Genomic DNA, 18320 nt, shown 5'->3' on the forward strand with positions numbered 1-18320 from the left:
AAGAGGGTGAGAGAGGAGGCAAAACGAGCGGGATCCTGAGAGCTCCTCCCGCCAGCAACCACCCAACAACGAGCGACAAAGAGAGATGAACGAGAGAAAAATTGGACCACGAGAAAACGGGGGCCGCCGTCTCTGGAGATCTTCGAAGACAGAATTAAGGTTAGCCTGTCAGCCGTTCGATATCAGCCTTCTGTCGACTGGGCGGGTTTCGCATGGACGAACATAAGGGCTGCTGATGCGGTGGCGGAAAAGGGAAAAAAAGGGGGCGAGAGGAGGGGGTTGTGCCAGTCACGCAGGCCGGTTTTGATGATGATGACGATGATAGAGCCGGCTTTGGCAATTTTCGAGAAGCAAACAGCAGCGATGCAGCAGCAGCAGCAGCAACAGAAGCATTCAACGCCAACGGGGCAAACTCTCCTTTGTGCAGCGGGTTTGATGACGCTCCAGCGCACTACTCAAACGACTGGGCCAGACAAGAGTGCGATCATCAATAGCAATCACGCAAGGGCGGGCACAGGGCCCAGTCCGCACGCTAAGGAGAGGTGAGCGCCCCCATTTTGGCATCGCGCTGGTCTTTTTTTTGGCGGGGGGGCAGTTAGTTAGTTAGGTTCCGGGGGGGGGGGGGGGGGGGGGGGGGTTTGGTTAGGGTTGTTTTAGTTTGGTCTAACCCAGGGTCAGGGAAGCTGGGGCAAGGTTGGGAAGGGCTACTCAATCTTCTGCTTCTGCTTCTTCTTCTTCTCCTCTGTTTCTTCTTCTGCGAGCCTGCAGCAGAACCCTGGACGGCGGCGCGGTGGGGCCCGGCAGCATCCCTGTCAATCGCAATTAACACTCGGCTCTGCGCCCAGGGATCCGCCTCTTACGAGGGCCCAGTTTTTACTTTCTTCCCCCCCGGGGATCGTTCGAAACCGCGCCGTGTTGAGCGACTTTTCCGCCCTGCAGAAGAAGAAGAGGAAGAAGAAGAAGAAGCCATAAGGAAACAGCAACACAAACACACACACAGAGAGGGAGAGGGAGAGGGAGATAGTGGCCGAAAGAGGACAATCGTTCCTTCCCCCCAACACCCGCGGCCCCAAATGACGCATGCCGAGGTGCAGCCAATCAGCCAATCAGCCGCAGCCCTCGCCGCTCTGTCAGACGCTCAACCGGGATGGTGGGGCGACCGGCGGAGAGTCCCGCAGCAGCAAGCCGGCCAATCACGCTCGCCGCTCCCCTTTCACCGCACTGATTGGTCGGCGGAGTGGGGGGCTCCTGCGATAAGCGAATGTTTTTTTATTTTACAGTATTTTCTTTTTCTTCTTCTTTTTTATTTCTCTCGCGCCTTCCCAGGATGGCAGGAAACCCTGATTCCCGGACTAGCCGCCGGTCTAGTCCGCTTTTGGATCCCAACCCCATCCATGTGGCGGCCAAGCACATGGCAGCTGCTTCGCCATCCCATCCATTTCTCGTGGCTTTCTCGAGACTCAGAGCTGTTCGCCAAAGCGGGGAGGAAAAAAAAGAAAAAGAAAGGAACTAAAAAGAGCAGCAGGAAAGAAGCAAATTCAAATTCAACCCCGATTCTTGCCCAGCAGAGAGAAGGGCCCAAACGTCGCTGAGGCCTCTGGTCTTCTGTCTGTATGCAGCGTCCATTCCACTGTGTAACCGCCCATAGTAGTAGCACCTCTACCATCTCTGCCATGTCTGCCATGTCTGCCATGTCTGCCATCCTGCCATGTCTGTCAGCTCTGTGTCACCCCCAAAACGCCAGGGCCGTTGTTGTGCCTTCGCGGAATCGCTGCATCTCCCTTCCTCAGGATGTAGCCTGTCAAACAACGCGTTCAGGGAATCACAGTGCTGTCGCTGCCTCTCCAGGTTCATCCCAAGGGAATATGGATTCCTTTGCTCAGCGCCTGCCTGGTCTTCTCAGACTGTTGTCTTTGTGGCTTTACAGAGAAACTCAAAGCCCTCAGGGGAGACTGCCATGGCCCTGGAAGCAACCCGATTCGTGTCACGTAGCGACACCTGTTTTCATCTACAATAGCCTTACGCGTGTGACTCGTGTGAGACGGATGAGTCCCTGGTTCTACAGCATTGCAGAATACATCCACCCTTTTTTTTTTTTTTTTTTGCGCTGCTAGTACGGAGTACGCAGCACAGAGTAATGACATCCCTCTCTCATTGTATGCAAAGACATGGTTTCCCGGGCAGAATGGCGGGGCTTTGAAAAAGAGTGACCCCAATTGATTTCGTCGTGCTGAAGCGTATCCAAGGTCCGACAGCCTCTTAAAGAAGCTAGGGCTCGGCTCCTTGGGAAGATATTTCTGCAAATCCTCTTCCTTCGTTTAGTATGCTTAAGCTCCCTGGCTCACGCCCGGTATATTTTGTGTTTTAAGCGACCGCCAAATCTGAACCCCCTCCAGGGCGATCTCTGCTTGCCCACCTGGGAGGCTGGTCCCGATCATTCCAATAATCGACGGCCGATCGCGAGATTTTGCCACCTCGTTTAAAAAGAATTCTAGAAAAAAAAAAGCCTCTGCCGGGAAAAAAAAAGTTTTACTGTATTTCTATTTTCTTTATCCTTTTGCGGGCTGCGGGGGGGTCTTGAGCTACCCAATCCGGCCAACGCCCAGTGCCTGCGCCAAGCACCAAAAACAATGGTATGGACGGGGGAGGGTGCACGCTTCTGTCCAATAACAGCCAACAAACATTGCGCCTTTCTGTCATAACGCGGTTAAAAAAAATAAAAAAAAAAAATAACAATACGCCAAGAAGGGCGCAGAGGCTGGGCCAGGTTACTCAGTGCTTCGTCCTCTTATCGCGTCGTCCAACAAACCAATTCAGCGATCCCAGGGAGCTCCCAATTTTTCCCTTTCTTTGCTGAACAAGGAGTTTCCGCGTTTCACCCGCAAGCTATCTACATATTCCATAATGAATAATAATAATAATAATAATAATATCTACATATTCCGCCTTAATTCCCTATTGATGTTTAAATCGTACTACATATCTTATACGAATTCGCTGGAGACGACGGAGAAATCAGCAGGGAGAAGAACTCCGTGCCCTTCCATTGATGATCTGTGAGATTTGAAATCTCAGTGGTAAATAGATCTCTTCAAAAACTGCCTGTGGTGATACGCGCTTCAAGTACTCTATACAACTATCCACGAATTACGGCATCCTCGTAAATCAGTTGCCTGAACAGCATCAGAAGCTGACCGAAAACCCGGCGTTTTGGGCCCTGCAAGCCCTGACCCGTCCAATGACGTCTGACCCTCAGCCCCACGACCATGCTTGTGTTTTATGCTTAATCGCACCTCGCCCTCCACCAAAACACGCTTTTATTTTTCTCCCCCGCTCATTTTCATGCCCAGAACCATCAGCGGTTTCAGAAAAATTTACAAAATTACGGCTGCCGTCTGTGCGCCATCCGTCAAAGGATCGTTCCCACGGAAAAGAACAAGCCAATTCGCGGCTTGAAACTGCTCTCGCCGGGGGGTGGAAGGGGGGCGCGGATGGCCTTGTAAGGCTGAAGAGACGATGAGGCGGGGGCCATTCCTTCGACTAAACTACTCCGTTCTACTGGGCAGGAAAGCAGGAGAGAACAGTAGGGTTGTGCGCCCTGCCTAGCAAAATGTGAGGCCTGCCTGGGTCCATGGCGCACGCCCACACGAGGTAGCCGCTTAAGCAACCCACATCCAAGTGATTACGCAGCCCAAAAAGAAACGCATTTGACATCGATCCTTTACCAGCCGGTGTGTCAGATCATCTGGTGGACATGACCAATCCCACTGCCTCACCCTCGTCTGCGATTCCGTGGGCCTTGTAGGAACCTCGGAGGTTGCTCTCACACCGAGCCTTTGGTTGCACACCGACTCCAAAACAACCTTCTACATAATCATTGGAGAAGAGACGAGTTTTCTGTGACGACACTAGGAGAACTGGAGACATGATGACATCGAAATTGACGCATCGTAATAAGACCCTCAGCTGAGCTCTTTTCATATGTATGTGCGTAATTTTTTTACCTTTTTTTTTTTTTGTTTTTTTTTTCCCTCGAAAGCCCAGCGCATTCTTACCGACGAGAGAGGATTTGGGGAGGATCCATTGTAAGGAATCGCCAGGAATCATCGATCCCAGCTCTTTGGGGCCAAAATTTGGGAGGGATCGTCTCACCACTATTCCGTACTCCGCTTTTGGATTTGTTCGCCCCAAAAAAAAAAAAAAGGAGCGCACCGTTCACATGCTTGGTTCCGTCCAAGTCCTTTTCGCGTCTCTGTGCTCCTGGCTCCCCCTCACCTAATGGCAAGAGTCACGAGCATTTCCACATTCCCCAGTGAGCAAGCGGCGTCTGGGAAGGCTTCACACCCAGGGATAGCCCTTGAAGACACGGCATGTTTTTCCTAGGATCTCACGCAACCATTGCTGCAAGGATCCTTCTGCCAAAGATCTTCCAACTACTGGAGATCTGCAGAAGCATTGGAGATCAAACCCACATGTCGAGTCGCTCTGGGAATCTGCTGCTACGTAAGATATGGAGTAACCGCTCCGGAGTAATCCGTATGGGAATACGCATTTCCCCCACTCTGAACTTCCTGCAGGAATGCGCACGGCGTGCTCCTGTCCAGTACTTGGTTGTGGTTCAGGGATGTAGCGTCTTGGCGATCATAAAGGGGAAAACCAAGGGGGGTCGTGTCAATCATCCATAAGTATGTATATCGAGTTCAGTTCAGGAATCCCTACGGCCACATTGCGGATATGCAGTCATCCACTCTGATGTTGGCTTTGTACACTGAGCCCTTTTGGATCTTCTGCACCTGAACTCAAGACGAGCTGATGGGCCAGCGGCCTGCGCCGTCGATCATCCGGCGTGACGCTATTCCATTCCGGTAAAGACACGGAACGGGGATTAACAGTAAATCCGAGGAACTACTCCCAAACTGGAATGGTGCTGCCAGGTTTGGTTTAGCTCCAGCGACCACAGAGACTTGGGGAAAAAAAGGGCAAATCCAACATCGAGCCCTGATCGATGCACTTTAACAACGGCGAAGGTCTTCCTTGCAATTACGGATTGCGCCTGAAATAAAACTACGCATTGTGATAGAATATTCGTGATATGCATTTTGCCTTCTCTTGACTATAGTTCTTTACAGTGTGATTTTACATCCTTAAAATTCTAAAACTTGACCCATGCATGCCTCATATTGGGCCAGGGCCCCGTCGGCATTGTCCCATGTTACGAGGATTCAGCGTCGATACGCGAGTGCTCGGACTCCCAGAGCGCCGTCAGTGCGCAATCGACTACGACGCCCAGTGCTGAGTCCGGACTTTGGGTCAGTCCCCAGCCCGCCATTGGAGCTATTCACCTCTGCCATTGACAAGGGCCCGTTCAAGCAAGGACCCAACAAGCTTGGGTGGATGGAAGCCATCGATATTGCTCGAAAATGCATCGCCGCAGCTCAGAAAAGCACGGAGACCTCTTCGTTGAATTTGGAAAGGGATATCCACGCAGGTGAGGGAACCAAAAAAAAAAAAAAAAAAAAAAAAAAAAAAAAATTAAAAATAAAAATAAAACTTTTGTTTTTCATCTCAATGCTTTTTTTTTATATATTCGGTCTAATTTTGAAAAGGTAGACTTGCACAAGATTTGTTTGGTATCCCAGATCCTTGGACGCTCACCCAGACACAGTGTTGTGACTGAGTGGATTATGCCAAAACTGGCTCATGCCGGTAACATGCTTGCCATCGTCTCTCTAGGCTATAAGGCGCTTAGCTCTTCCACGATCAATGGGCAGCCTTGGCTGCTTCAGAAGATCGAAATACTCGCTCGAGAGGGCAAGACCTGGGAGCCTATGGTCCTTCACGGATCTATTTTGGAGGCAAAAGGCGAACTGCGGAGCGCAGCAAACTGGTACCAGAAGGCAATCGAAATAACAAAGCCACTGGACAACGAAATCAACTATCTCTCCTTTTTTATCCCGCAAGGCCGGTTTCCACTGCCCTTGGAAGCATTTGCCAACGTCCAACTCAAGCTTGGCGAAATCGATAAGGCCGAGGAAGCCGCGAACTTGGGTGCGCTTCAGTATGATAGCCCCCGGGGCTATTCGCTGCTCCTCTCTGCGCTTTTTAAGAATGAGAGTGGGTGGGATCACGTCGAAGAATACCTCACGAAATGCGCCATGAGCCATGATGTGGAAGCCTGTTATCGGCTGGGAGAAATATATCGACTCTGGCATCTTGGGTTGGAGAAGGTTGAGCATGCCGGGTTCCACGGCAAATTCTTATCGAAAAAAATGCTTCGGGGAGTGCTATCGGTATCTTCACGCTACTATTCTCCAACGGAATATTATAGTATGGCCAAAGAATGGCTCGAGCTCGCCGCTGCCCAGGGACACCCGTTAGCTTCGCTGCAGATGGCGGTGCTACTCCGTGACGAGAATAAAGCGGGAGAAGCTTTACACTATCGGGAACTTGCCGGAAGGCATCCGAAATACGCAGCCGTTGCTACCGAACTACAAGAAGCGTGGGAAATCTCAGACGCTGACATCACTTCCATCATGCGCAAGGCTGTCGAGCTGTAAAATTTCAGAAAGATTGTATGTATCTTATGCACAGAAAAATCTCTTATGCACGTTGCCAACGAGTGAACCTGCGCTCTTACTTGGCCTTTCTGGACTTGGCACCATCTGCTCCCAGTGCCTTCAGCTTTTCAGATAAGTACGGAGTGGGCCTCATCCCTGGAAAGTCCTTGGACGCAAATGCTCGAAAGGAGTCCGACCAAACCTCGTGCAAGATTGGTATTTTACCGGTCACCGTTGGCTCGCCAACGTTTATAAGCCGGAAACGAAGCCGATAAACCCCTGCGGTTGGTATGCGAAGATCGGCAAAGACGAAAAACGTGCTGGGAATCGACGACGGTGTTCCCTTGCATACCGATCCTGGGTGCGAAGGCGCCTTGGAGGGCTCGGGATCCGCTTCGACGAAGAACGGGCTGACGTATGTTTTACCGTACACGTTGCGGATTGAATCCTCTTCTTCTTCCTCCTCCTTCTGTCCATTGGGCGTCGGTTGGTGTGAAACCTCGTCGGCTACACGGCCCCCCAAAGCCCCCGAAACATTTTCGCAGACAGCAAACAGATGGCAAGCAACAACGTGCTGGCTGTGTTTCAACATTTTGATGTCTTCCTCAGATTGAGAGTCAAAATCGGTCATGAGAAGCTGAAGAATTGGTGATGGGTCAACGGAACGGCGACTCTTGTCACCGGCGGCACAAGTTCGGGCTGCTGCGGGCTGTTGCCGCACAAACAGGCGCAGGCGAGAAAGAGTAAAAGGTGGATTTGGCGACGGATTGAGAAGATGGCTGAATCCTGAAGGCACCGGTGGCATGGCAGCATAACTGGCGGGTCTGCTTGGGACCCCGGACATTTTCTCGTGAAGGTACCTATCATATTATTGTTAGGTGGATGGAATGGGAGCCTATCCTTATGTTTCCACGCGTGTCGATTCTTACCCTTTTCTGGATTTTGAGTCTTGATATCCTGGTTCTTTTCTCGTCGGTATACAAATCCTCCTTCCCGTCGGATATGCGAGGCATAAGAGTGTTGGCTCTGGATAAGCTCGGCTTAAGAATGAAGCCAGGATAATTCGCTGTGTTGAGATCAGGTAGCGACTTTTGACTAGAATGACGATGATTGGGGAGAATGAGGACCCCAGGGTACTTCGACAGAGCGTTATTTTGCGAAAAATTCATCGATACAAGTGCTAGAGCCGTGGCAGGCTGACGAGTTTATATACTATTGGAATAGCTATAAGGGCTTATATTGTCGCGCCGTTCTTGCAGAGTGTGCCGCAACGGTCCGTTTTATATAATCGACAAGGAACTTTTGGACGAATACAAGGTCTACATATAGTCACAGATGATGGCAATTGGGCTGTTGATCGCGAGGATTCGCTTTTCTCCGAAGTTTGTTCCCAGCATTATCCCAATAACAAGCGTGAAAAAAAAACTGAAAAGCTTTGTCTCACGTTCGGGAAACTTGAGACGGAAAGCGTTTACCCGTGCGATTCTGAAACAGCAAGGCAAATCTCCACTGGTTTCGGCGACATCTAGAAGCCGACAGAGTCTACGGAGTATACCGTCTCCATATCGAGGACACCAATGTCCAAACTCCATACATACATACATATGCTACGGAGTACTAAGTTGCTCTTGTATATCCCCCGCGTAGCAATGCTACCGACATCCAACTAGCCTCTATTCAAACAAGCCAATGGCATTCAGCCAGATGTGTCCTAGAGTTTATGAACATGGCCCGGGTCGAAGCCCACAGGCACAAATGATGCGGTGCTCGATGCACACTGTGCTCCCGTGGCAGTGGTTATCGCTAGAAAATCATAGTGTAGCCAAGGCTCACGTCCTCCCCGAAGACTACGCACGGCCGCACAGGCCGTCCAAAGACTCAAGTGTGGTCGGGAACGACGCCTAGTGAAATTCAGAGCTCCCCATTGATAAGCAAAACCTAACTCGATCATGTTTGTCCAGCGCATAATAATTCCGTGCTCTGCGGAACACAGGCGAATTATAGCCTCTTCCGTACCAGATAAATTACCAGAGAATTCATAGCCAATCGGGTAAAATGAGCTGTCATCTTCATAGTGCTGGGGCCCGCGGTCTTGTTTCTGCGTTCTCTTTGCTTTTTCCTCCAATCCCAGCCGCGTGGCCGATCGTCGGTCCCCCCTTTTACTACTTTGATCCAGGGACGTCCAAGGTGTGGATGATCGTGCCGCGCCAAAACATTTCCATGCTCGGCCCCCGCCGTGTCAAATTTATTTTTGGGACCCTTGGGGGCACGGACTTGGGAGCCTTCCCTGCAATCGGGGAACAGCCTGGACCGCTGATTGGGTTTGGGTGGAGGGTTGGTGAAACGGGAGAGCCTTCTTCCTCGATAGGTGACGATCGATCTCTCAGCTATGGAGTACGGAGTAGTTATTGAAAGCTCTCCTGCGCTGAAACCCAGTCCATCACTCCCACCCCCGGGAACCGATGTCAAACAGCGAGGATCTTTGCCAAGTAATTTGTATCGTGGCAGCCACATATTCTAACTGGGCTCTAAGTACTCCGTAGCGAGTACACGAACTCTGCACCACGTCGCTTGTTGGTAGGTTCCACCTTCTTACTATCTTCCAGTGCGGAGGAGTGCCATGACCAAAATGCTTGGCTGTGGGCGGCATTGGTGAGTGCATGCATGATGCATATTGGGGGTTTGTTCTAGAAGTTAAAAAAAGATTGTGTGGAGTGACTACGGGAAGGAGTCCACATCCCAACCCAATCTGATACTCATCCGGAGAACCCGTCCCTCACATATTAGAAGAAACATGATTGGCTTTTGACTCATATGAGATAACCCACTGGAGTTCGGGTAAATGGACAGGGCCGCAGACGCCGGACGCCCAGCTCAGAATCCCGCTGCCCTGAGTCCGTTCTCCCGCTTCACTGGTGGTAATTGACGCTATCAAACTCGACCCTGAGCAGGGAAGACCAACTGCCTAAAATCCTCTATTTTTCCTTCAATCCCAAAGCCACACCTATAGCGACTAACTACTCCATTAAAAAGTAAATACAAACGGCCCGCTCTGAGCCTAGAATCCCGCGTGGATCATTGTCTGGACTCTTTTTTTGGCCTGAAACGTCCGCTTTATTCTTTGCCTAGCCATGGCGATAACTCCTCGTCGCCTCAAGAGAAGAAGGCTTGCGGCCCGCTGTCAGGCCACACCCCCGACCACTAATTGCCTTGCAAAATCTATGCTAGGCCGGATTTCAACGGCCCGGCACATGTGTAAGGTTGGGATGCAAGGCACATACTAATACGAGCCGTCACCCTGGCCTCCGTGCGGAGCACGGTTCTCGACGATTCCAGGGTAAGACTGTGCGGACGATGATCTTGTTTTCGGCAGCAAGTCTTCTATGGCATCAGCGAGAAGCAGACGGTGGAATTTATGGAGGAACTGAGGAAAAACATCGCTGTATGGAAACGCCACTAGCCCCCAAAAGTAAACATATTTTTTCAATGTTGGATGTTTGAATCTATGATCATATAGCATGTATTACCCTGTACTCCGTAGTTTATCATTGCTATTACCCAGTACCAGCGCTGCGAACTTAGGAGCTACATGAAAGCCAGGGGTTATTTTACGCCCGGGGAGCTCGACCCTTGGCCGTGTTCCTTGCCTAACTACGGAGTACATCCAGCATGTAATCAAAGGAGGTTGTGTAGGATGAGCTGGGGGTTAAATTTTAGCATCAGACCCCGGTGCGGAAGGATGGCGCGGGTTATGTGAGAAGTTTTGGAGAGGGGATTAATCCAGCGCGTCGTCGCTCCGAAGAAGCTCCATGGCACGTGGTAAACACGAGGTGGTGTGATATCAAGCGAGATTTAGCTCTTCAAGTCAAATCCCGGATCAACGTCGACCCAGAATCCCGGGATATCTTTGAATATCTCAACTAAACCAAGTCCCGGTACATCCGCCTCAGGCGAGTTCTTCTGTTCAATCGAATTTCCGACCTCAGCGCAGGAGTGCGGAAGATACGATGGCGCGGTGGGACGTACGAGTCCGGCATTCATCATACCATAGCCTTTGCCAACCCACAGAAGAACAAGTCTGCCCTTCTGCCGATCCCATCCAACGACGTGGCCTGTCGGCGCCCATCTTTCAGGTTCTTCTGGTGTTGGAACCCGGGATTTTCTGTAGGCCGCTTTTTTCCGCATCACCACATATCCAAGCTGCATCAAATGAAGGTGGGGGCCAATCTTTCTAGGAACGCCATTGCAGTCTAGGCGAACTCGCAATAGGCCAAGCGAAGAGAGTTGAGAAGAATTATGCACATATTCCGCTGTGATTTCACGATTATTCGTTATCTCAATGGGTGAGCACTGAATTACCCAGGCGAGCTCTAGAGGCCCAAGGTGGTCATCCCGCGCTGAACATAAGGGTATTTCGACACCCTCGTATTCGTTCAATAACTCAGCAATGCCAGATAGATTTGAAATTGATTTCGACGGAATGGTGGTTCCAAATAGGTCCAGCAAATGGCGTGTGGGCGGAACTAAGCGGTCCATTCCAAGCGCTTGGTACGCTTCTTCAGGGTTGCCATTATTGCACCAAATAGGCGTTTCGCGAGAGTAGATATGGCTCCCCCGCTCTTCGTCGGTCCATCGCACACCCAAGTTCAATTCAATAGCACGTAGTTCTCGGGTGAGCATTGACTGGATTGCTTTGTCGCTTGGGAGTTCACGAAGTAGACCCTCTTGGTCATGCTGGATTAGTAGCGTCCATACATGCACTGGGAGCAACACGTTTAAATCACAATGACGCGATATATCCCGCGCTGCTTCGATGGCTGCCTGTGAGTTGCCCGATTTGACCAGAGCCTCCAAACAATTTACCGCTGCGTTTGTTAGATACGTTGTTGTTCGACCGTGCGCCATATCGGCTTGTATAAGTGGCAGTATCTCGGTCAATCGTTTCTGGTCACCAAGTTGGCCCATAAGCTTGACATAAGCCTCGAGAAAGGCACACTCTGATGGATGTGATAAATCGAGAAGAGAACGAAGCATCTCGGAGAGAGAGCCGTGGCCATTAATGCCCGAAATAACTTTATCCATCCTAGGATCGTCGAAGGTTCTCATCTCTAGGCCGTGGGCCAAGTCCTTGACGAGTTCATTGGCAGCTTCCGGGGTCAGGTAGCCATATCCACCCTCAGAGTATTTGCTGAAGTAATGTCGCAATGCTGGGGCGGAGAAGCACCGGGCCGCGTATCGCATGCCCAAAAGAAGTAACTCCTTGGTATCCGCAACCTCGAGCTTTTGAAGCCTTGCCAAAATTCCGTTGATGGTTGCTAGGAGATCGTCCCATTGCGTTTCGCTTTCGCATTGAGCAAGAGCCTCTCGGAGTAGAGGGAGGGAATTAACAAGTTTGGTTCCAGCATTTTGGTCTTTGACTTTTATTTGGATCTCGGATTGTATTTTCGATAGGACGTTGCCGTCCTTTAGGCGTAGGCGGAGCTCGGTGGGGCCACCTTGTGCATTGGGCGCGTTTTCGCCCAGTTTCTCGGGGAGTTTCTCTCTTGCGAATAGCTCTTCCAATTGCCCGTCAAGGGTTGTACTTAGTTTGTCATTTCCGGACGTCCGTGTTGACCCTGTCAGCACATATCGAAAGAGTTGTGTTCGCGGAAGTTCGGGGAAGGATTGGGGGAGTTTTCGGTGGCAAAGCTGCGTGGCTTGGGAATACCATCTTACTCCCGTCGATGGGGCAAGGGCAGGCTTCAATTGTCTGCTCCCAATAAGCCGGCAAGCCTTTGAGGTCGCTGTGATCATTGAGACTTGCCTGAGGTTGACATTGCCATTGTCACAAACCCCCAGACCAGCTTCGTGCTGAACTCGCTGCAAGCATATGGTAGTTAATTAAATAACGTTAGTCATAGATTATATAATCCATTTTTGCCAAGCCGCAGGAGTTCCAGTCGCGACCGAAACGCTGCTCACGTCAAGCTTCATGGGGCGATGACCGGGAAATGCTGCTATTTTAACATCGGATAAGTCACAGCTATCGACGCCCGAACGTTTTTATTTCTATCCAGCTGGCTTGAAAATTTGGCCTCGCATCAAAGCTGAGTATCTGACAAAAAACAAACGTCTGGATTTTAAGTGCATAGGCATGGCAACAGAAGAGACGACACTGGCGACACCCGAGCGGCCAGTGAGCCCTCAAGCACCTCGAGATGAGGAGCCCGCTTCTCAAGATGCCGCCGCACCAGAACCCAAAGAAGATGGGGAGAAGCCGGTAGACAGTCTGGTTTCTAAGAACAAACAGAGGCTGGAGAGGTTCAAAGCATTGCAAACCAGAGCGGTGAGTTAACTTATCCATGGTGAGCCGTAAAAGGTCGGCGCTAATTTTTTGAATAGAAAAATGCTGCAAAAAGCAACCTCAAGGAAACCGCCGCTGAATCACGCAGACTATCTACAGATCCCAGTCTCCTCAATTCTATCTCCCGGAAACACGCCTTTGCATCACATAACCTCCTCAAAGCTGACATAGAGGCCGCCGGCGAAGACTTTGAGCGTAAGCGAGCCTGGGATTGGACAGTGGATGAGTCAGAAAAATGGGACCGAAGGATGGAGAAGAAACAGAAGCACCGGGATAACGTCGCGTTTCAAGACTGGCGTCAAGACTCTCATAAAAATTACAAGAGGCAGCTACGACGAATGGAACCGAATCTCGATGCATACGAAGCTCAGAAGGCTGATGCCGTTATGCGTGCCGCTGCAAATGGAGGCCTTGATCTTATCGAGGGCGAAGATGGCGAGTTGGTCGCCGTGGATAAGAATGGTACATTTTACTCGACTGCAGACTCGATAGAATTCACGCAAAATCGACCCGATCGGCAAGCAGTGGACAGATTGGTTGCCGACTTGCAGAAGGCGGAGGAGATCCGTTTGAAGAAACGCAGAGAACGTGGCCTTGGTGACGACGACGGCGATGTTACATATATCAACGACAAGAACAAGCGATTCAACCAGAAGCTGGCGAGATTTTACAACAAGGTATGCCTCGCTTCCAAAACGATTAGTTTATTATAGAAATACTGACCTTAGTGTTCCAGTATACTGCTGAAATTCGAGACAGTTTCGAACGAGGAACGATGATCTGAGAGGTTTTCCCGGAGCCGAGATCGATAATTTACAAAAAAGATATCCGGACCAGCAATGCAAAATACACCCATATTATACACACTCTTGCCACAAGAATGATGGCTGACGGGAGAAAATGTGGGCTACGCCCTGCTTCAAAGCATGGTCCTCCTCCAACCCTTAGTCGCCAAGTCTTCGATCTTCCTAGGATTCATCACACCCTTCGTTACGCCGTCTCCAATAGCCTCGACTACCGCTTCGCCGACGGTGCCAACCTTTAATGGTTTAGCGGTCATAATTCCCATGAATGATAGCCTACCGCCGAGCAAGTTGTTGACTTCGGATCCTACTATCCCGCCCAACGCAATCGGCATTGTCATTTTACGAGATGAATCGTACATGAACGTGGGTCGGACGTAGATGTTACGCATATTTGGGAAATCCGTCGAAATCAAGGACTCCGCTTGTCTTTTTGACGTGATGTATCCTGAGGGCAAGATGGGTCCACCCGCTTCCGCAGAGATGTAGACAAAGGTCGGGACGTTCTCGTTGGACGAGTGTTTTGCTAGCGTTAGAGCTATTTCGGCGGTTATCGTTAGCATTTGCTATTTTCGCTGCATGTATATGAATAGACGCTCACCTAGGTCTCTATTCATGACCGCATAGCTTAAGTGTGGCGGATTCTTTTGTTTTCCGTTTTCTAGTGATTTAGACGAACAGAACAACTTCTGTATTCCGCCGAACAGCGATTCGTTTCCCTGTACAATTCCTTTGTAGTCCGCTTCCAAAATGATGCCCAGTGAGTACACGACGGCCGTAGCGTTCTTGAGATGTGGCAGATACGTGGTAGGGTCCATGACGTCGGCCTTGACCCAGTTCACAGACTTTGCCCATCGCGGAGGATTAGCAGACGAGGAGACTGTGTCCCATGCGGGCTCGCCATGTCGACTACAGGAGAATATGCTTTAGTCCTAGATACGCGAGGTCGCGAAACAATATGGGAAGATTGCTGAAGAAGTACCTCAGGGAGACGACATCCCACCCCCGGGTGACGGCGGACTTGCAGATTCTAGACCCTAGCAGCAAAATCTTAGCTTTTTGGTTTTTGGAGATCAAGCTGCATTCGCCAGAATTCAATAGATCATACCCAGGAATCCACTTCCACCTGCCACTACAAGCCTTGTTGTCGCAGCCATTGTAGGATCCGGTAGCTAGAACTGCGTACTACCAAGTATGACGGAATCTCAAAAGTGGTCCAATTCATGTATCCGCAGCGCATCCACAGAGCCATTCGCTCTCAGGACGACCCAACACTCTTAGGCTGGTGCAAGTAAACCAGAATTCCTGAAGTATATCATCCACACGGACCGCTCCCGATGCCGCAGTCTGCGAGCCCGAAGCTCATCCGTTTACCCTTTCCGGAAAAGAGCTCTCCGAGATCACGTGGAAATGGACTTGGCGCCGCACGAGCTGCCGGACGGCGAAACGACGAGCACAGCGCAACCCCGGACTGCACGGCCACGCTTCTGTTGTCTTCAAGTTCAGTAAGCTGTCTCGTTCGGTTCAAGGGGGAAAATGCCAGCGCCGGCGGGCACAAAGAGAGTTCGGGTCCGTCATTTCCTCTCCAATATTGGGCCCCCGCTCACTCGCTAACCATCAGTTTTGCCGCTTAGGGAATCTCGATATTCCGTCCGTTCGGTACGTTTTCTCTCATACGGAGAAGCACACACGCAGATGACCGGGAAATTTTCAACTGACCAATCTACAGTGTTTGGAAGCGAAGCGCAGCCATTTGACCCCAATAAGAGGCCGCCTAATGTCCCCGAAGACCATACCCACCAATGGCGCGTCTACGTCAAAGGCATAAACGATGAAGACATCTCCTACTGGCTCAAGAAAGTCCAATTCAAGCTCCACGAGACCTACGCGCAGTCCATCCGAACCATCGAAGGACCGCCATTCGAAGTTACGGAGACGGGCTGGGGTGAATTCGAAATCCAAATAAAACTTTACTTTATCCCCGAGTCGATGGAGAAGCCGCAGACGTTATGGCACAGTTTGAAGCTGCATCCCTACGGTCCAGATGCCGAAGCTAAGAAAGCGAGACGAGATACCATCACCAGTCAGCATTATGAAGAGGTTGTGTTCAATGAGCCGGTGGAGCAATTTTATAATCTCCTCACGGGGGGAGCTCTGGCGCCCCAAGCTCAGCCCAAGGGAAAGGCTGGAAAAGGCGCAAAGCAACAACAGCCACAGGGCGGACGCACGGCGGAGATCCCATACTCTGACACTCCCAAGAATCCATACAGTCAGAAGTCAGAGGCGAAGGAACTCGATAAGCTCGGCGAAGCTACAAAAATGGTTGATAGGATGCTGAAAGAGGAGCGAGCTAAACTTGCGGAACGAGAGGCACATTTGGCGAAATTAAAAGAAACTGAAAGCTTACCGGTCGTCCAGAAGAAAAGATGAATACGGCCCTTTGGCATATAGTGCCTGCACTATCGTCGTAGGGTTCTATCTCCACGGTCAGGATACCGAACCCGAGCTGAATCAGGGACCAAAGATTTGGCCTGTCGACTTAGTGCTATAACATTTTCTTGAATACGGATATTAAGGCAGCCCATTATTATGGCAACACGGTCTTATCAAAGATAAGGATGGGGCAATCGCTCGGGTGATGTACCGCTACTACTAGCGGAGTACAATGCTGTATGCTCTGCAGAGTATATTATTTCACAAATCCTTTTCGATGGAACAGTGACTCAAACCTGAATGCTCTTGGGCATGCTCATTCTTCCTCGATATGGATTCATGCAACGGCGTTCAAGGAATTGCTGAAAACCGAAAATATCTCCTGCGCAATGCGAGGCCATGGAGAGTTTACGGCTATGTGCTCACGGGGACCAATGTATGATTTCCCCCAAAGTAAGCTCTTGGATAGCACTGCTTACCTTGGAAGGCGTTTAAGCATCCTCTCCGATGTGAGTCCGTTCGACGTGCGTTTCTTCGAGAGACAGGGGTAAAAGGACGCTGAAGTGTATATAGTCAAGCTCGATGGCCGTTGGCACTGCTAATTAACATTTAAAAGACGAATATACATGTTTATAAAGACAGGATCGACAACGTGGTATTAGGCCTCGACACACTGGTGTCCGATAATTCTATAAACCCGAGCGACAAATATCTGAGTCCCCCAATCATAAAAGGAAGACCCGCATCTGCTTCCCTATTGATATCCATCGCTGATATGCGCGACCCTGAAAGCATCACGCATCAGTCTTGATCCTCGTTTCGTGCCACTGCAGCAGAAATAAACTGACCACCTCGGCGCCCGAGAGCCTTATGTAGCCGCACACTCCCCATCAAAACAGTGGCCGCAGCCACCATCATATCTCCCAGTCCCCCCTACAAACTTATCCGGATTGATCGAATACCCTCCGGTGCCGGACGCATCCATCGCACAGCACTTGCCCCCTTTTTCTTGGCTGTACATACGGCATTCAACTGGTCAGCAAAAACGGTTTTTGCAGCAAAGAAGAGAAACAAAAGCGCAAAGAAATGTAAAGTAAGGTTTGGGCTTTAGCAGCCATCTAATCTCACATGTTCCGCTCGACAGGTACTCGCTCCGGCGTCTTTTTTTTTGCAAAACAGATACAAATGCAAAGAAGGATTGCCGCTTACCAGTCAATATAGTCATTTGTGTTTGACGCAAGGAGTTTCCCTTGGCACCGCTCATTTGGGAGACGGTATCCTGAACATTCATTGCTTGCACGGCTGTATACGAAGCCTGGTTGCGCCTCGATGTGTAGGCTCGGTGTGCTGGCGACCGAGGCAGCGAGGATTGAGAGAAGGAAAGCGGACGTAGTGAGCTTCATGCTCGTGATTTAGGATGGGGGGGAATATCAATGGTTTTGGTTTATATTATTATTATTTTTTTTATAATGCGCTTTCCCCGCAGTTCGTTGAGCTCAGGCAGGCGATGAGCAACGTCTGAGACATGGGCTTAACCAGCGTTTAATAATGGCTCCTGAGAGGGGGGAATGATCGAGAACTTTATACGCACACGACCATTGGATCCGATTGTTGTACGGAGGAACAGTTTGATTTTAAGTTGGCGTCCGTTGCCGATAGCTATTCATCTGGCTAGCTGGCTGGTCCTCGTCGTCTACGCGCGGCCGACTTAACGCAGCTGTGTCTACACATCACCAGGTGGCCAGGCGGCACAAACACATGGCTCGTCTCTGTCCCACGATTTTTCATGGCTATCCCGCGACTCTTTTATACGGAGTAACCCCCAATCCTATCCTATTGCCTTTCTCATCGTTATCTGTGTGTGATCCTCCGAGCCCACCTAACTTGAAGCCCTTCCAAAAAAAAAAAAAAAAAAAAAATAAGGAATATGTAGGTCAAAAGCCTTTGGGCCGGTTTACCACGGCGATGTAATGATAGCTTTTACCCATAATCCATGGTTTATAGAGCACTTCTAACTGGGCCAAATGTTACCTCGTTCGTATGGAAATCACCTGAGTCAGTCAGTCATAAAAACATGTTCCTTCAGCGCTCTCCAGACACCCCCCAAGTGAAACCTTTTTCATTGTCGCGGTTGTGTGCTCCGTGCGCATGGTTACCCTGTAGGTTCGCTCTTTTTTTTTTTTT

The 18320-nt window shown here is 50.2% G+C and overlaps 10 protein-coding genes across 10 annotated transcripts; 5 read left to right on the forward strand and 5 right to left on the reverse strand.

Annotated features, from left to right (window-relative positions):
* Nucleotides 1-363: 363 nt before the first annotated feature.
* Nucleotides 364-972, forward strand: CIMG_02443 (uncharacterized protein; the record flags this gene model as incomplete). Its single annotated transcript, XM_001248671.2, has 2 exons — nt 364-542; nt 684-972. The coding sequence occupies 2 exons, from the start codon at nt 364-366 to the stop codon at nt 970-972; spliced, it is 468 nt and encodes a 155-aa protein (XP_001248672.2).
* Nucleotides 973-3555: 2583 nt separating this feature from the next.
* CIMG_10956 (uncharacterized protein) lies at nt 3556-3927 on the reverse strand (the record flags this gene model as incomplete). Its single annotated transcript, XM_012358961.1, has 2 exons — nt 3556-3719; nt 3777-3927. 2 exons carry the CDS (start codon nt 3925-3927, stop codon nt 3556-3558), a joined length of 315 nt encoding a protein of 104 aa, XP_012214384.1.
* Nucleotides 3928-4278: 351 nt separating this feature from the next.
* On the forward strand, nt 4279-4685 carry CIMG_02442 (uncharacterized protein; the record flags this gene model as incomplete). Its single annotated transcript, XM_001248670.2, has 2 exons — nt 4279-4312; nt 4384-4685. 2 exons carry the CDS (start codon nt 4279-4281, stop codon nt 4683-4685), a joined length of 336 nt encoding a protein of 111 aa, XP_001248671.2.
* Nucleotides 4686-4983: 298 nt separating this feature from the next.
* On the forward strand, nt 4984-6636 carry CIMG_10955 (uncharacterized protein). Its single transcript, XM_012358960.1, has 2 exons — nt 4984-5488; nt 5611-6636. The coding sequence occupies exons 1-2, from the start codon at nt 5167-5169 to the stop codon at nt 6555-6557; spliced, it is 1269 nt and encodes a 422-aa protein (XP_012214383.1). The 5' UTR covers nt 4984-5166; the 3' UTR covers nt 6558-6636.
* On the reverse strand, nt 6399-7939 carry CIMG_02440 (VelC). The gene has a single exon (XM_001248668.2). It carries the CDS (start codon nt 7399-7401, stop codon nt 6634-6636), a length of 768 nt encoding a protein of 255 aa, XP_001248669.1. The 5' UTR covers nt 7402-7939; the 3' UTR covers nt 6399-6633.
* Nucleotides 7940-8404: 465 nt separating this feature from the next.
* On the reverse strand, nt 8405-9223 carry CIMG_02439 (uncharacterized protein; the record flags this gene model as incomplete). The annotated part of the gene is made up of 3 exons (XM_001248667.2): nt 8405-8458; nt 8574-8982; nt 9114-9223. The coding sequence occupies 3 exons, from the start codon at nt 9221-9223 to the stop codon at nt 8405-8407; spliced, it is 573 nt and encodes a 190-aa protein (XP_001248668.2).
* A 686-nt stretch (nt 9224-9909) lies between these two features.
* Nucleotides 9910-12382, reverse strand: CIMG_02438 (uncharacterized protein). Its single transcript, XM_001248666.2, has one exon. The coding sequence runs from the start codon at nt 12348-12350 to the stop codon at nt 10410-10412; it is 1941 nt and encodes a 646-aa protein (XP_001248667.1). The 5' UTR covers nt 12351-12382; the 3' UTR covers nt 9910-10409.
* A 254-nt stretch (nt 12383-12636) lies between these two features.
* CIMG_02437 (pre-mRNA-splicing factor syf2) lies at nt 12637-14401 on the forward strand. The gene is made up of 3 exons (XM_001248665.2): nt 12637-12882; nt 12939-13577; nt 13637-14401. Exons 1-3 carry the CDS (start codon nt 12691-12693, stop codon nt 13682-13684), a joined length of 879 nt encoding a protein of 292 aa, XP_001248666.2. The 5' UTR covers nt 12637-12690; the 3' UTR covers nt 13685-14401.
* CIMG_02436 (ubiquinone biosynthesis protein COQ11) lies at nt 13660-15242 on the reverse strand. The gene is made up of 4 exons (XM_001248664.2): nt 14812-15242; nt 14686-14740; nt 14305-14612; nt 13660-14241 (listed from the first exon to the last, which is right to left on the reverse strand). The coding sequence occupies exons 1-4, from the start codon at nt 14858-14860 to the stop codon at nt 13820-13822; spliced, it is 834 nt and encodes a 277-aa protein (XP_001248665.1). The 5' UTR covers nt 14861-15242; the 3' UTR covers nt 13660-13819.
* On the forward strand, nt 15178-16779 carry CIMG_02435 (histone acetyltransferase subunit). Its single transcript, XM_001248663.2, has 3 exons — nt 15178-15272; nt 15338-15362; nt 15433-16779. The coding sequence occupies exons 1-3, from the start codon at nt 15240-15242 to the stop codon at nt 16131-16133; spliced, it is 759 nt and encodes a 252-aa protein (XP_001248664.1). The 5' UTR covers nt 15178-15239; the 3' UTR covers nt 16134-16779.
* The last annotated feature ends 1541 nt before the right edge of the window (nt 16780-18320 follow it).

Source organism: Coccidioides immitis (genome assembly GCF_000149335.2).
Source record: "Coccidioides immitis RS genomic scaffold supercont3.1, whole genome shotgun sequence".
NCBI classification, from domain to species: domain Eukaryota; kingdom Fungi; phylum Ascomycota; class Eurotiomycetes; order Onygenales; family Onygenaceae; genus Coccidioides; species Coccidioides immitis.

Bases quoted from the DNA above. Each gene is read 5' to 3' on its own strand.
- CIMG_10955 (XM_012358960.1), top strand. From the start codon at position 5,167: ATGCATGCCTCATATTGGGCCAGGGCCCCGTCGGCATTGTCCCATGTT. The intron at 5,489-5,610 runs GTGAGGGAACCA...TTGAAAAGGTAG, and splicing joins GGAAAGGGATATCCACGCAG to ACTTGCACAAGATTTGTTTG.
- CIMG_02440 (XM_001248668.2), bottom strand. From the start codon at position 7,401: ATGTCCGGGGTCCCAAGCAGACCCGCCAGTTATGCTGCCATGCCACCG.
- CIMG_02438 (XM_001248666.2), bottom strand. From the start codon at position 12,350: ATGATCACAGCGACCTCAAAGGCTTGCCGGCTTATTGGGAGCAGACAA.
- CIMG_02437 (XM_001248665.2), top strand. From the start codon at position 12,691: ATGGCAACAGAAGAGACGACACTGGCGACACCCGAGCGGCCAGTGAGC. The intron at 12,883-12,938 runs GTGAGTTAACTT...TTTTTTGAATAG, and splicing joins AAGCATTGCAAACCAGAGCG to AAAAATGCTGCAAAAAGCAA. The intron at 13,578-13,636 runs GTATGCCTCGCT...TTAGTGTTCCAG, and splicing joins TGGCGAGATTTTACAACAAG to TATACTGCTGAAATTCGAGA.
- CIMG_02436 (XM_001248664.2), bottom strand. From the start codon at position 14,860: ATGGCTGCGACAACAAGGCTTGTAGTGGCAGGTGGAAGTGGATTCCTG. The intron at 14,613-14,685 runs GTACTTCTTCAG...ATTCTCCTGTAG, and splicing joins TGGGATGTCGTCTCCCTGAG to TCGACATGGCGAGCCCGCAT. The intron at 14,242-14,304 runs GTGAGCGTCTAT...CCGCCGAAATAG, and splicing joins GGTCATGAATAGAGACCTAG to CTCTAACGCTAGCAAAACAC.
- CIMG_02435 (XM_001248663.2), top strand. From the start codon at position 15,240: ATGCCAGCGCCGGCGGGCACAAAGAGAGTTCGG. The intron at 15,273-15,337 runs GTCCGTCATTTC...TTTGCCGCTTAG, and splicing joins CGGGCACAAAGAGAGTTCGG to GGAATCTCGATATTCCGTCC. The intron at 15,363-15,432 runs GTACGTTTTCTC...ACCAATCTACAG, and splicing joins CTCGATATTCCGTCCGTTCG to TGTTTGGAAGCGAAGCGCAG.